The sequence below is a fragment of the Seriola lalandi genome, unplaced genomic scaffold (genome assembly GCF_002814215.2).
Source record: "Seriola lalandi dorsalis isolate HSWRI2012SDOR001 ecotype SW California unplaced genomic scaffold, Sedor1 jcf7180002054829, whole genome shotgun sequence".
NCBI lineage: Eukaryota > Metazoa > Chordata > Actinopteri > Carangiformes > Carangidae > Seriola > Seriola lalandi.
This window is the reverse complement of record NW_019525382.1, coordinates 223,867-239,694: the sequence shown is the minus strand read 5'-3', so window position 1 is coordinate 239,694 and position 15,828 is coordinate 223,867. Positions and strand designations below refer to the sequence as shown.

The 15,828-nt window shown below is 39.8% G+C and overlaps 1 protein-coding gene across 2 annotated transcripts in view; it reads right to left on the bottom strand.

Moving 5' to 3' along the window:
- camsap2a (calmodulin regulated spectrin-associated protein family, member 2a) overlaps window positions 1–15,828 on the bottom strand; it is a 49,594-nt gene that overhangs the window by 14,260 nt on the left and 19,506 nt on the right. For both annotated transcript variants that reach the window (XM_023426528.2, XM_023426530.2), the window contains exons 3-7: window positions 14,629–14,790; window positions 12,281–12,364; window positions 6,937–6,969; window positions 5,640–5,781; window positions 4,740–4,879 (exon numbers count right to left, since the gene is read on the bottom strand). In XM_023426528.2, coding sequence (XP_023282296.1) covers window positions 4,740–4,879; window positions 5,640–5,781; window positions 6,937–6,969; window positions 12,281–12,364; window positions 14,629–14,790 — 561 coding nt within the window. The remainder of the gene's footprint in view (window positions 1–4,739; window positions 4,880–5,639; window positions 5,782–6,936; window positions 6,970–12,280; window positions 12,365–14,628; window positions 14,791–15,828) is intronic.

Genomic DNA, 15,828 nt, shown 5'->3' with positions numbered 1-15,828 from the left:
AGGTGGGGGGAGGAGGGGGAGCTAATCCACTCTGCAGGGATGGGCACAAACAGGCCCCCCCCTCCCCGCCGCGCTTCCTCTGTCCTGCATGTACTACATGTGCACGCACTCACACATGAATGGTGTAACATTTAAATGCACTGTCAATGTATAGGTCTTTCATGTACAAAAATGCAATCAGGAGGTCACACCCTACAAATTGCATTACCCAACTCAGCGAGACACATGACCTAGCCATGCACTGAGCATTCACAGGGCATTAATGTCAACAATCATTGTGCCAGAGAGTTGATTAAAGGATCTAGATCCTGCGGCCAGACAGACAGACTCACTCCAATCTGGAAAACTCACTCTCTTGATTTACCGCCAAGTTTATCAGGCTGCCCTCAGCTGCCCGCTGAACAAAAAACCAAAAAATCCTAGATTTACGTTGTATTTCTAAAAGCAGAAAATTAAAATAACATTTCTAACGGAGGCGAAACACAGACATGAGACCAAAGATTCATGTTAAGATATCCAGTGATGAATTGACGAAGGTATCATGACACTAAAAAGATCGACAATTACTTGAACGTCACATAACCCTTGCACCCCCCTACCTGCTGGTGCTCTAGGAACTGAGGTTTGTTTTAATGCAACACTCAGTGCAAGTCCCACTGGGGATTATCAGCTAATAGGTGGGGGGTGGGGGGGTTAGTTAATCTAAATACTGCATGTGACTTTTGTCAACTGATATCTCACAGTGGACCAGATTGTAGACAAATGATAAACTAACTAACTAAGAGCCATGTTGAAGAGGCAACTTATAACTCACTGCCTTCCTTGGGGCACCCTCAGCATGTCTGCTAAAAGAAAAAAAAAAGAAGTAAATGCTGGCGAAAAACCAAAGCTGGTGAATTTCATTTCTCCTTCTTGGATCCACAGATGGTAATCTACGTGTGCTGTGAATTAATTAAAAGAAAAGCCAGTAAGTGGGAGTGCGTTGACGTGATTTACAAGCCTGGTGTCCATTAGGAAAGAATGGCTTCGTAAGTGATGTGTGTATTCTATAGCATTGGGGGTTGGGAACTGAGGGTTAATTCATTGTCTCTTATTTAGGAATTTTCAAACATAATGTGAACGGATCCCTACTTCACCAAAAATGCAAAATGTACCTGGTGTCTGCAGATGACTAATAATATCTATTAAAGTGTCTAAGCCACACCAGCTACAGTCTAGTTCTTACATTTAAACTGAACTGAGGTGTCTCCCTTAATGCTTCTTTTTCAGGTTTTGTCTTTCTTGTGTTTTGATGTCCTCTGTGTTATTATAGATAAGACAAGAAGTAAAATGTATGACATTTATCTCGTGTCAATAATTTAAGACTTACTTATTTTCAACTTTGAAATGCTATTTTAATAATCCAGTCCTTTTTCAAGGACAACAAAACGTTCCCTTGTTTCATTTTCTTAAATGTGAAGATTTAGCGCTTTTCCTTGTCATTTTTAGATAGTAAACACAACTAGATTGTTGGTCAGACAAAGCAAGAAATTATAATAGGTGTTTTTATGACAATTTATAGAGAAAGCAACTTATCAGTCAATAAAATAATCAGTTGCAACTATAGAAATTTGGGAAATATTCCTTCATACAGTTTTGTGTTCTTCATTCTAAATGGAAAACATCAGGTCTAATAATCTCTAATCACATGTGATGGAAGAATTAGCACAGAAACACATTCAACGTCAAGTGTGATATTTATCATGGTGTGTGCTCCTCTGTGTTTGACTGTGTGTATGTTTCGGTGATGGGACATGTCTAAACACATCATCTAGTTCCCAAACGATGCTGTCCCTCTTCCTCTCTTTTTACACTTCAATCTCCTCTCTAACCATTTCACTCCTCCTCGTTTCTTCTCTCCTGTTTCCATTTTCTTCCACATCAACACCTCTCTCGCTTCCTCCCTCCCTCCAGTCTGATGTCTCGGCTCACTCTCTATAATAAGGTCTCTATTAGTATGACGGGGCCAAGACGTACAGCTGCTGAGGACATGACAACCTGGAAACTGGGTCAAGGTTACTGAATCTATCTGGTTCTGTGTGCAGTTCTGGCTACAATAACTCTGCCCTGCTGGGATTTTTTTTATTTTTTTTATCCCTTGTGAAATCAGCATCAGCAAAATACTGATACTGGCTGCTTCGCACGACTCAATTATTTTTTTTCCATGTTGTGCGTTTAGTCGATGTACTGTATCTGAGCTTTTTGCTGCTTAGAGTGTGAAATCATTTTCAGCATTTCAGCATTTTATCACCAAATTATGATTTATATATATATCTCTATAATATTACTACATATATCAATACCGCTGGTGCTGCACCTCTCTATTTTTCATGTCTAAGCTTCGGAATTCAAGTCTCGGTTTCATAATGTTTGTTGGGAGCACTTCAACTCAGCTGACTAACTTATTTAAGTTTGTGTGTGTAAAGGATAAAAGCATCGCCACAACCACAAAGCCTGTTTTTTATGTTTAAAGTAGCTTGAAAATTGATGTTTAGCCAGTTTGAACAGTCTGCTGATGTTGTCCTTTCAGTGACCTGTATTCTATCTGTGCTGAGAACAACAGTCCTGCATCAGAGGACATGCTGAGGTGACAGTCAGACAAAGTCAAACTCATCCAGACACAGTCCCTTGTTTTTTTGTTTTGTTTGTTTGTTTGTTTTTTTACCACTTATGCAGCTCTCAGGCAAAACACATTGAGATGAACACAAGCACAAACAAACAGGGAGGGAAAGTTACACACCAAACCACCAGACAAATACTAGCACGTTGCCACTGCGGTAGCCATTATGCTTTTTATGTGGCAGAATAGTGACAGAGGCTGTTTTTGTGGACTGCAGTAGCCATTAGAGCTGTTTTATAAAAAGGATAAGTTCCCTGCAGCGACAAAAATACAAACATGTGCACACAGCAACTGACCAAGCAAACTATCATCTATCCTTTAAAGAAGTGGAATCACTGGGTGGAACAATCTCACACATACTTAAATTAAGACCCCTTTTCCCATGAATTCTTTGGCATAAACCTAGTTTTGAAAAACTAGAAGAACAAGAGGAGAAGGAAAACTGCACAGAAGAGTAGAGCCGTATAACGCTAGCACTCCCTTTCTGTTTTGAGTCAGACAGCAATCCAGCAGTGTGTCACCTCTGCCAGTTTAAAACAATAAAGCTTTCTGACTTATTGCTGTCACCTTTGGATATTTTTACCAGACCTGTGGCTGAACTAAGGTGACTCTGCAATCTGTAATCTCACATCAGCAGCAGACAACCCTCAATACCGCACACACATACAGTATATATATAGGCTATGGATGTCAGAGGAGAGGTGTGGGAACAAACACGAGATAAAATGAGCTTGTAAATGAGAGATGGAGTGAGTCAGCGCGAGACAGAGAGAGAAAAGACAATGAGTGATTAAAAAAAGATCAGAAATAGAGAGACAAAGTATGATAGGAGAAAATTAGTCAGAAAGAAACACAAAAGAAAGAAAGAAAGAAAGAAAGAAAGAAAGAAAGAAAGAAAGAAAGAAAGAAAAGGGCAAGCAAGTTCAAGAAGAAAATTGGAGAAGGGAATTAGGAACGAATGACAAGGAAGGAAAGATAGGAAAAACAATGGAAATGAAATTAAAGAAGGAAAGTAATTCAAATTACTTAAGAAAGACAAGGAAAGGAAAGAGTGTGAGGAAAGAATGAAAAAACACATGCAGACATGTTGAGAGAGCAGGCCGAGTGAAGCTCTCTGTGCTTGTGGTTGGTGTAGACAGTTTGGACTGAACGGTTTTTCCACAGCATGACTCACCACACTGGCCCACAGAGCTGCTCATTTCTCCTGTTTCATTTAGACCCTCTGACTGAATACAACAGCATATGGTTTTCTAATTTGTTTAGTCAAAAATCCATGAATGAATTAACACATACAGGATTTGTGTCAGTTTATGGAAACAATCATTAACTTAACATTTGGACATTTGGATTTGTCTGTAATTATGACTTATAGCACTTATCTGGATTTTAGTTTCACAACCCTTTCATATGGGGTTACATTTTCTCACATGGTTGTGTTTCTACTACCTACCACTGGCATAGCTCCTTTCTGGCAACACTTGAAAAGGGACAGTTTGAATATGGTATCGGTTCAGCAGTTTGAATTCTGACATTTCTGATATTTCTCCAAGACTGTAATGACTTTTACACACTAACTGTTAAAGCTATTTCAGAGTGGAGAATTGTTTTGCAGAGAGATCGGGACACCAACCAAACAGGAGCAGTATCACAAAACATACAGCTTGTTAAGTCAGAGCTTTCTGCTTGGTGACATTTTGCACATGTTTATGTTTAGAAAGAACAGAAATTCTTTCAAATTATCATTGAGCTGAAATTACAAGACCAGCTAGTGCCTCCAAATACAAACTCTTACACAGAAAAAAAAACAAAATTAACAAATAATTTCATTTCCAAAATGATCTCAGCATATTTAAAAAAAAACAACAATAATTTACTTTTACTCATTAAAAATCTTTAAAATTCGGGCACTGATCTGTATAAATACTATAACCATGTCACTCAAAGACTTACTTAGCTCACTTACCAACTAAATTTAAATGGTTTGATACAGGAGTGAGGGTCAAATGATTTCAAATGTAAAAGTGAATATCTCACTGTGGAAATGAAACTCCAAACTCGTTATGCATTATTTGAGCAGTACCTTGACGGTGGAGGAGGCGTAGAGCATGTCTTCCAGGCTGAAGTGGCAGCAGCTGTTCAGGTTGTCTTTGCAGAAGTCTTGGATGAGCTGCAGGTTGTACAGCCGATCAGCCAGCGCCATGTTCTCCTTCAGACAGACATCTGGGAGGGCAGAGGGAACCATCAGGAGTCAGGGTCAGTGTGACGTCAGTATGAATTCGATGATTAAAGGGGTTGTGGTTGGATAGTGCTGATGGTACTGATGGTAAAGATCAGAGATGTGTGCAGTGTTGAGGATCTTCAAGTGAAGAGCTGCTGAGGTGTTTAAGCATAATGGCTTGTAAATGACTGACCAATCATGACGGTGGACTGTCATCAACTGGTGGGTGGAGCTGTGTGTTAATAGATTTGAAGAATCGCAACTGATTGATCTTTTGTTCTCGTGAGGTTTTCAGTTTAGTTGAATACTTGTGTATGCATGTACTGTATCCATTATCAACACACTTCATCAGCAAGTGATGTGATTATGTGGTATCATTTGTTGGCGACTGATCTCTGCTCTATTGAATTAATCATTCAGAGGATGAGGACAAAATGACACAAATCTACATCCAAACAGTATAACTGTAATATAAAATAAAATATTTTCAGACTTCTTAAACACCAAAAATTAAATAAAAAAAAGCCCTGATTCTGTATCTAAAAAGGCAGAATCACTGGACTCAGGGTCCTGGTATTTGCTAGAACTAGAACTCCTTCTCCTCCTTTTGGAGATAAATAAAGGTCACCTTGCACTTTGTGGCAGGAACTGCAGACAGCCTCCCCTCAAACCTACACACACACACACACACACACACACACACACTCTTCCTTCAGACCACTCTAACTGTAAGCTCCCCACCTTCTCATCCCAGCTCCTTACCATCCAGTTGTAGCAGCTGAGGGCAGTAGAAGTGCAGCAGAGCGCCCAGGGCCGAGCCGTCTGTGCTGTCTTTCAGCAGGTTGTCCACTGGGGGGATCCAGGGAACTGGCTGGGTCGAGGCCTGCTCCTTCCTGTACCGAGCCTGTAGGACATAAATATAAATACCCGTAAACCAAAGTGCCAACATTACCTTTCCTACATCTACAGTTCCTATTGTTTCTTTTCTTCAATCATTACCCATGCCTGCAGAATGAGTCATGTACAGTATGATGGCGCAACCATCACAACGGCTCTATCTTTAATGTCTCTTTAAAGCAGCAGCAACACTTTAAAACTCATGGAAGCGTCATTAGATTTACTCATGTATGAAGGTAATTGAATGGTTCTGCTGCCTTACAGCATCCGTAGTAAATGGTGAGCCCAATGAGAGTAAACAACATCCACCATGGCAGTGAGTCGGGCTCCACAATCAATTTTTCCAGATGGTGTGATCTAATGTTGTGATGAAGATCAAAATAAGTACCTGCTCAACATGGTGAGTATTTTGAATAAATAAATAAGTATTTACAGATAGCATTCAAAATGAAAAACACTCAAAACTGCTCTATCAGTGTGTCAGTTTGTATGTATAGTAATAGTAGGTGTATAACATACATTCGTCTACACAGACACATATAATGTTTACGGTGAAAAGAGACAAGAGGGCGTACAGTGAGCAATGGTACAGAGACTCATGAAATCATTTCATGCAAAATGCTCCCAGACATCCCATCTGTGAAATGACATTCCAATAAAATTAAGCTTTTTTTTTTTCTTTCATTTTTTGGCTAATCTCTTGGGACCTCTTCAGTGATTCCCCAAGGGTGTCCTGTTCCACTGAGAAGAAACTTCCTATTAGCAAGTACAAGCCAGTATGTTAGAGAATAGTTCAAACAAACATATTCCTAATATATAAACCCAGGATTTGGATAAACCTAACCTTATAGTAAACAGCAGTTCATAGAGACTAGAAAATAATGAAGGACAACTGACTTCAAATGTCCTTCACACTCTACAGCTACAGTTACTGACGTGTCTTTTCTTATTTTTGCTGTACATTAAATCACATGGATACAGCACAAGGGAACATTTGTTAATCAAAACACAGGATAATAGAGAAAAGCTGTGTTTATGTAACAGTGAAGTCACAGGCTGATGCACACTTGTGATAAAATGATGGCAATCAAGACAGGCAGAGGGAGGAGGCGGGAGAGGCGGCCAGTATGGATACATAGATAAGAAAGCGTAGTTGACTTACAGGCACAAGCTTCATGTACCACTTGGTTGGAGACTGCAGCAGCACAGCAAATGAAAAAAAAAACAAACAACAACAAAGAAATACCTGTTAGTGAGATTAGTTAGTAATGCGATTAGTAATACAAGGGCAGACATGACAGGTGTGAGACCAAAGAGAGAAAACCTGTGTTATTGAGGGTGCAAGAAAAGCAGCCCACATGACACAAATAACCCTGAAATTGTGTTTACTGTAATGTGGTGTTAAGTTTTGAGTATTTATCCTAAGCCCGAATATTAGCTACACTGGGGGTTCACAATCACAATTTTACTCAAGCAAAATGGCACTGCTAATCTAAACATCATTTCCCCCCCTTTCCAAATCTCATCAGTGTGAAAAAGTAAAGCAGATGAAACATTTCAAATCCCATTTAAAACAAATGCATGACAAGAAACTGGATAAATGGACCTTCATGTGACCTGTATTTGAAGCGTGAATGGAAATTACACTGGTGCAAGATTTGTGCAAACCAGACTGTGTCAGTGTCAGACAACTGGATCAGAACAGGAGAAGCGTAAGTACCAAACATGTTGAGGCCTTCTGTTATTGTGACTCACAGTTTTTGTCTGGTATAAGTCATAATAAATGTGCTGCATTTCTTGATTGTGACAGACAGTTTGTTTTTGTGTGTACATGCAGGGTTAACAGCCAATGGGCCCAATAAACAGGCATACACTCCTTTATTTTTTTCTAATAGTTTAAAAAATGAGCTGAGACCAATATTATAATTAAGGGACACTGTAGGGCACCAACAAAATCAGGAAATGTATCTCATTGTCTCAAAAGAGAGAAGAATCAGCTAAAGTAGAAACCAAATAACAATCCCACTGGATAAATGGAACCAAACTGTCAGCCATCCACTGAAAATGTAAGCTGACTCCAGAAGAGGAGAGGCTTGCCTCAGTAATAGCTAATTCCCATGCTACCTAGAAGCATCAAAGAACCAAATGTAAGCATCACTCAAATTGGCTGGCACGTCCTCAACTTCAAAGGCACGCAGCGACTCGTGAGAAAACACAGCCGCTTTGTAATGTACCCCTAAAAAATAAATATCTAAAGTGGCGAGAGGATGAAAAGATCGATTGTAGCCCTCTTGGATTCTCCTGATTTGATTTACGTCACAGCTGTCTGAATGGTAATATGAGTTACCAGCAAGAGACTGATGCCATCACACCTGATGTAATCTAATCTACAGTATATTAGTTAATCAGCTTTATCAATTTGCCAGTGAATGGACTCCCTTTGAATCTGATATCACAGCATGAATGTGTTTATCTTGATGTGTTGCAGGAAAGTCATAATTGCATGTGTTTTAGCGCATTTATTTTTTGTCACGTATGTTGTCATAATAACATATTGAGGCAGATTTCTGTAAAAATGAAACGATTCTGACAGACGTCTTAACATTAAGATTCCTGACTCCGCACTGAAATTCAGTGGCATTGCACATTGCATTTATATGCAGAGAGTGAGACAGACAAACTGTGCCCTTACTTCACCTCTCCAAGCCAAGCGCCTGCACTCCCCAATACCAGACCTCACAAAGTCAATGCTGACCTCCAGGCCAAGTTGAACATTTGGTTGGGCGGGAGGGGAGCGTGGCATGACACGGAGCAGGATCAGGCTTTGGGTAATCATTTCTCAGGCTGTCATTGAAATTTATAGTTTATAATAGTACAGTATATCAGCATGGTGATGAAGACACAAATTGTTACTAATGCCCACGTATTGCCTATTTGAGCTCAACCTGAAATGCCAGTGCTTGGTAATTCTGAATACACGGCTCCAAACCCCTCTGCCCCAGTTTGAGAATAAGACAGGGTAGATGAAGACTGTCTGCATCTGAAGTAATGATCTAACTGTGGGCTAAGCAGGTTCGGACAGAGCACCAATCAAACCCCTGGGGAGAAGTAGGGCCCTCATCCATCATCTCCTTATAAGACACACCCACAGACACACACACACACACACACACACACACACACACACACACACACACACACACACACAGACCCACATGTTATACTTGTGTATTTACACACACATGCACCCCACCCGACTCCACTTCAATCAGCCTGTGACTCTCCCTCTTCCCATCAAAGTTCATCCTCTGAAGCCAGACATGTCCGGTTCAGCTGCAGCTCAGCTTTTGCAACTTAAAAGGATTAGTCCTCTCTTCTCTGTCCTGACGTTGCCTTTGCGGCCCCCCCTTACCCTCCACCCACCCACTCCCATGGGTGCAGCACAGTAGGTTAAAATAAAAACACTGTTGCCCTGGTGAGCTCTACAGTGTTGTCCTAGGAGGTACGTGTCTGACTAAGACAGAGGCTGCCTGTGTGACTCACACTGCAGTCATACTGCAAAGACAGAAGAGGGGGAGGTCTGGGGAGGCTGTCTCTTATACACATCTGGATAGATGGAGCTGCTGGGCATCAGCAAAAAAACAGTAATGCACTACTTTTTGCGTATTAGTATAGTTTACATACTTTGTTTCCCTCTGTTTTTCTCCACAACGTAAAAATGTCATCCTTCACAAATTATGAAAATTACGAAAATTCCTCACCTTGTTCCTCCTCAACACCCAGTAGTGATTATGGTCATAATTTCCATTTCTTAATGATATACACATCTACATTCAGATATGTGGCACTTATACCTCAGCTGCCGAAAAAAATATACAAACTAAAACACTGAAAAGGAGAAGACAAATGATGCTGCGATGGAAGCAAACTTGAATTCAAATGGCCAAAAAGCTGACTGTACTTCGCCTGCCAACACAGTGAGTGGTATATTACACAATGTCTTGTGTCTGACGCAGAGAAGGCTTAAAGTCAGACACAAATGAAAGTTCACAAACTTTATATAAACAACATGCAGAATTGTTTTAAAATGGTCCCACACAATTCAATACTTTGTCAGGCTATGGTTCCCGATTAGTTTTTAGTTTTGGAAAAAAAAAATCACCTTTTCAACACCACATTTTACACATTGTTGTTTTCTTTGGCAGCCATAATAACAATAGCAGGATACAGAATCTTATTATCTCCGCAGCTGGAGACACAAACACTGACTGATACAAGTGCACTTTAATTCAACTTAAGGCGTAGCACTGCATCATTCAATGACTGTGACTTTCACCCCAGTTCAGACTGGGACAATATCAGCCACAAGCTAAGCTACAAGACACAAACACAGTCAAAACACACAGACACACATACAAACACACACATACACACACACACACACACACACACACACACAACCCAATCCACGAGACCTGATAACTGAAGGGACAACTGTCCAGCCTGGGGGCCAAACAAGCGGGTGTTTTAACACTCGCATCATGAGCAGGCATGGCTGTACATGTGAGACACTTGGCCAGAGTTTGGGCAACTACATTGTACAAAAGTGTCTGTTGTAACTTCAGTTTTGTTTATCAAGCATTAAATGATGATATGATGTCACTTATTTTAGATCCAACTTCACCAGTTAAAAGTGTGTGCATCTTCCTGCGTGTCTGTGGGACAGCTGAGGCATGCAGTGCTGCGTCTGCACACTGACTGGTCAGATCAGCATCAAACACTGTGGAAGTCTGCACAGCCCTGGGACAGGGATGGGAAACACACACAGTCACTCACTCACGCACGCACGCACGCATGCATGCACGCACACACGCACACACAAACTGCAGTGCTCTATTTCAACTCCCTGCAAAACACATGTGACAGGGTAGCAATATTTTCCCTTAGGTAAACCTTCTAACCGCATCACTGACAGTGTAGTGTCATAGTGTGCTTCCTGACATAACCTGTGACAGAGAGGAAGCTAGGACAGGATGTGTGACCCAGGAGCAGGGGTGAGGACAGGTCTGAGGAAAGGAAGATGTAAAGTTGAGTGTGAAGGGGTCGAGTAGACGTCAAAGGCAAGGCAGCGTTACTTTGTAGAAGGGAGAATTAATGAGGCAAACACAATAGAGAGACGAGCAAACTGCAGCTGATGAATGTGACCTGAAAATTCTAATGGTTATCTAACATGTGTTGAGGGTGTTCATGACTTTCAGGGGTAAATACAACTTGTTAAAGCCCTGTGCATCGTCCGGAAACCACAGAAAGGTCACTTTTCTCAATTCCTGAAAAAATTGGTGATGGTGCATAATGAATGATGTGGAGGTGAGAGGCGGAAGCATGAAGGATGAATATGGGTGTGGCATCATTCACCATTTTTTTGTGCAGCTGTTTCACAGTAAAAGCCATCCAGTCATTGGAAAATTGTTTGACTTAGCTTAAAAGGCTAAAATGCTACTTGATAAAAACAATTTGTATTTGTAATTTTTAGGTTGTCAGAATGAGATATTATCAATTGCATATTGAAAATATGTTGTATATATATGTATATATTGTTATTTTAATGCTGAAAATAAGCAGGGCTATGGTTGCGACACACCAAACCTGAGACACAGGAACTATTTTATCTCATATCACCACTGAAATGTTCAAAACATACTATATCACACATCCCATTTTCTGTAAGCATTGTACAGCCTTAATGCATGTATGCACATGTGCATACGCACACACAAACATGATTGTGAAATTAAAAAATGTCTATACATTCATTTGATATTGTATTATGGGGCATTTTAAATTGATTTATTTCCAGTGAATGAATGAATTATTCAGTGGATTGGTGTATGATTTATTGCAAATGCAGTGTCAAACTACAGAATCCAAACACAGATTACTCTAGTCACTCAAATACAAATTGCATACATGTATAAACACACACACACACACACACATAAACAGGCCACACTAGCCCGTCCCATGGCATTAGAAGTTACTGCTGAGTCAGTTATATAAGAGATATGGACTGCGGGCGGGACCCTGAACATGTGTGATCCTGCATGAAATGACTACTGGCACAATTATCCTGGAGAGCACTGATCTGCTGGTTAAAGTACAAATAAAGTGAAGCTCATTTTGATGTTAAAGATGTAGCCTGGCTACAGACTGAGCTTCAGCTAAAGCTCAGACATTCTTTATGTAAGTGAGATTTTCTTCGATGCTAGCTGGGGTTTAACAGCTTAAGTTCTGTCAAGGCCACTGGTCCCAGATATCAAAGTGACACAGAGGTCTGGGACAAATAGCTGTCAGTCAAAAAGAGAACGCTGTTGTAAATCCATTAAGTGTAGCCAAGGATTTCACTTAGCTTGTTTGAAAGTGTCCATCAACCTATTGATGTCTACATGTTAATGTGTAGTAAGTGGAGTATCAAAGCTGGGAGAGGAAAGGAAAAGAAACACACTCACCCGAGGACTCCCAGCAGGCTCAGCACTCTGCGTCTCCTTCTTCCTCTGCTCCTGAGCCACAATGTCCTTCAGATATTCATTTACCTGGGAGAGGGAGGGCAAACAAGATTCATCATCACCAAGCCAGCAGCAGCAGCATCATTGAATAAAATTCAATATAACAGGCAGACTATGACTAATACTTCCACTCATATTGCTCAAATTAAAAACTAAATTTGTTTTGATACTTAAAGTGAGGCTCCATAGTTAATTGTGTTAAACATTGAAATTTTTGTTCCTACAATAATAACGATGGAACAGTAGCAAGCAGATAATATTGAATCAATTCATTTGATTTAATTTGGTTGTAAAATACACATTTATAACTGCACTATTATGACCACAACTGGCCTTTATTTTTCTTTCTTTTTCTTTTTTTTTTAAAATTACTTTACCATTATTATTCAAAGAATAAAACTTTTTTTTTGTGGTTTTGTGTCAGTTCCATAAAAGACCATAACAGAAGTCTGTGTTTAAAAGCATACATTGTAAGACTTTTGGGATTTTCTGAATCAACAGATATTTGAATTTAATCAGAATGAAGTTAATTGGAGTTGAATTGAACAGAATCAAATTTAATCTCACTCAATCCTGAACTTTGGACAACTTGCAGTATATCTCTTAAACTTCATATGGATCAAGTTAAAGCAGGAATCAGTTGTTAAGCTGGTGATTTTTGGTCCTCTGGAACGGATAGGGACTCCAACAGAGAGCCATATGTCAGACCAGTAGGACTCCATGACCACACCCCCTGTTAGCTACTTTGTGTGTGTGTGTGTGTGTGTGTGTGTGTGTGTGTGTGTGTGTGTGTGTGTGTGTGTGTGTGTGCACAAGTGTGTGTGTGTGAAGCCCAGAGCTGGCAGTAGCCCAGCGTTCCTACCAGAAGAATGTAAACAGACTGGGCCCTGTAGCACTGTATGGAGGAGTCAGACCCATCTGCACATGCAGGCCATTTAGACAGGACCTTATACCTTATAATTCAAAAGAGCTGATTTTGTGCTACATATTATATGTACTGTAGTAATACATTTAATAAAATGCTTTAAAGAAGTATGCATTTGATTCATTGTAGCTGCTAAAAAGATTAAACATAGAACATGAAAATTTGCAAATATAAGAATGTGTACTGAACATTAAAGTGATACTCCACCCAAACACAATTTTCCTCCTGTAGACTTGAAAGGTAACAAAGTTTTTCCATTTTGTCAAAATATGGCTAAATTCACTGCTTAACTGCTTCTGTGTTGCATAGTGGTCTTTTAATTTTATTGGTCCATAGACACTTGTCAATTATTGCTGACTGAACTATCACTATATAAAAGCTAAATAATATTATCAGTACGAGCCTTTAAAAGCCCTTGTAAGCTGAATCATGCAGGGTGTCAGAGGGGAGGGCCAGGTACTACAAGGAGCTTTGTGTCATTATATACAGCTAAAGAGACCAACCAGCTCTTACATTTGATACTCTACTGGTTGCAGAGTGTGGATAATGTTTAAGTACATCATCTTCAAAAGGAAAAGTAGACAGATTTCATGTGACATTGTCATATCGTCATGTTTCGATTTTCGTACACATGCAGTGAGTTATGCACATGCTATACATGTGTAGAAAACACGTGTCAATCCTAGTAACAACAACAAGGTATTCCACCATCACTACACCCAGAAGGATGTTTTCTCAGTTCACCTGTGCACGTGATATGGTATAACCTCAGGGCATGGAGACGTGTTGTGTGTGTGTGTGTGTGTGTGTGTGTGTAGCATACTTCAGTGTTTTTCACTGAAATATTTTGTGAACTTGAGTTCAGAACTCAAATTGTCTTGTGCACAGAATGTGCACCAGCATTCTTCTTTGACAGACACTGAAACAAGCTGGTTTACTTCAAATTTATAATATGTTACAACTCAAATGGCAAGTACTGTAACTCCCATTCTCACACACTTCTGTTGTAATACTGATTCTTGTAATATATATATATATAATATATGTATAGAAATGCACACATGCAGGTTTAGGATGCAGGATCCAACAATAGCTTTTATCACTGCTCTCATATGCATATAATCAGAACCTCGTGGGAGGTATGATTGTTAATTGCTAACAGTCATTTTCTAAGGTGATCAAATTTTACATCCTAACAGATTTCCATTTACCTTAGAGTATGGACACAACACCTGATATAACACATGTTTTAGCTTCAGGAAACAAAGGTTCATAACAGGTTCGCAGGCTGGTGGAAGTTGAGACAGGACTACAGCCGCCCTTCTTGTAAAAATCCACATCATCTTTGTCGTTCACCATTACCCACCTTGTTGATCCAGGTGGTCACTGCATCTTCTGTGTCATACGGTGTTTCCACATCAGGGTTAGAGGATGAATATTGACAAATGCAGGCCATCACCTTCTCCACACTCACAGTCTCCACTGTGTACGCCATCATCAAAGTGTCTATCATTGCCAGATGGGCGCTCTGGAAGAGAAAACAACACAGAGAAAGATTTAGAGAAAAAAAATGATGGTAGCTGGAAACACCAGGAGATGCTCAACTTCCTGCAGATTGTACCGTATATTTGCTTTCATTCACTGCCACTTCATAGAAAATGCAATACTATAAGAATGTAATTCCTGTATCATCTGTTTTATGAGTCAAACACAACAGCAATTGTCAAAAGCCTTAGCCAAGTGTGAAATGGTGTGTGATAAGAAAATGATAGATGAAGAAATGGGCTCTGTTTATTTCTTTGACATTTAATCCAAAGAAACAGGTCTGACCACTTTAATGAGATCAAGATAACACAAACACTTAAAGAATACTATGTCCTTCATCATATTGATTGCAAACAAAAGCGAAGACATGAACAGACATGAATCCAAGTAGGCAAAACTGGCTACTAAATCTTAAAACAGGTCATTAAGCTTGAGAAAGGCACATCCAGTCTGCAACAGGGGAAGCGTAGTGCAAAAAATATTGTTTTTAGTCTTGTAATGAGTCTCATATTTCTGTTTTTACTGGTAAAAGTAAAAAAAAAACAGCCATTTGTATCAATTGTAATGAAATTGTAAATGAAAGTTGCATTTTGAAGTAAAGGGAGAATCACTGCATTAACATCACAGTTGGTAACATCTACTGAATCGTAGGCTATACAATGCAAGTCAATAACATCACCAGCATCTGACATTACAGGGATAAACAATCATAAACAACGAAGCCCAGTAAGAATCGCGCCCTTTGGGAAAAAAATCAAAAGAGGCGGAGGAGGAGAATATGGACCTGGATAGGGAAAAGAGGCCAACTTCGGATGCCAATTTAGCAAAGAGAGCTTCAGGTAAGTAGAGTTGAGCTGTGGTGACTACTGATGTGTTCTTTTTCCACAGACACACTACATGTAAAATGAACACTTGTGATGACCATTGCAATGTTTTAAGATGAGCAATGTCTCGGGGCTTGTGTTAACATACTAAACGTCTGCTGTTTGTTTACACAGTGCATCATTTCATGTTTCATTCC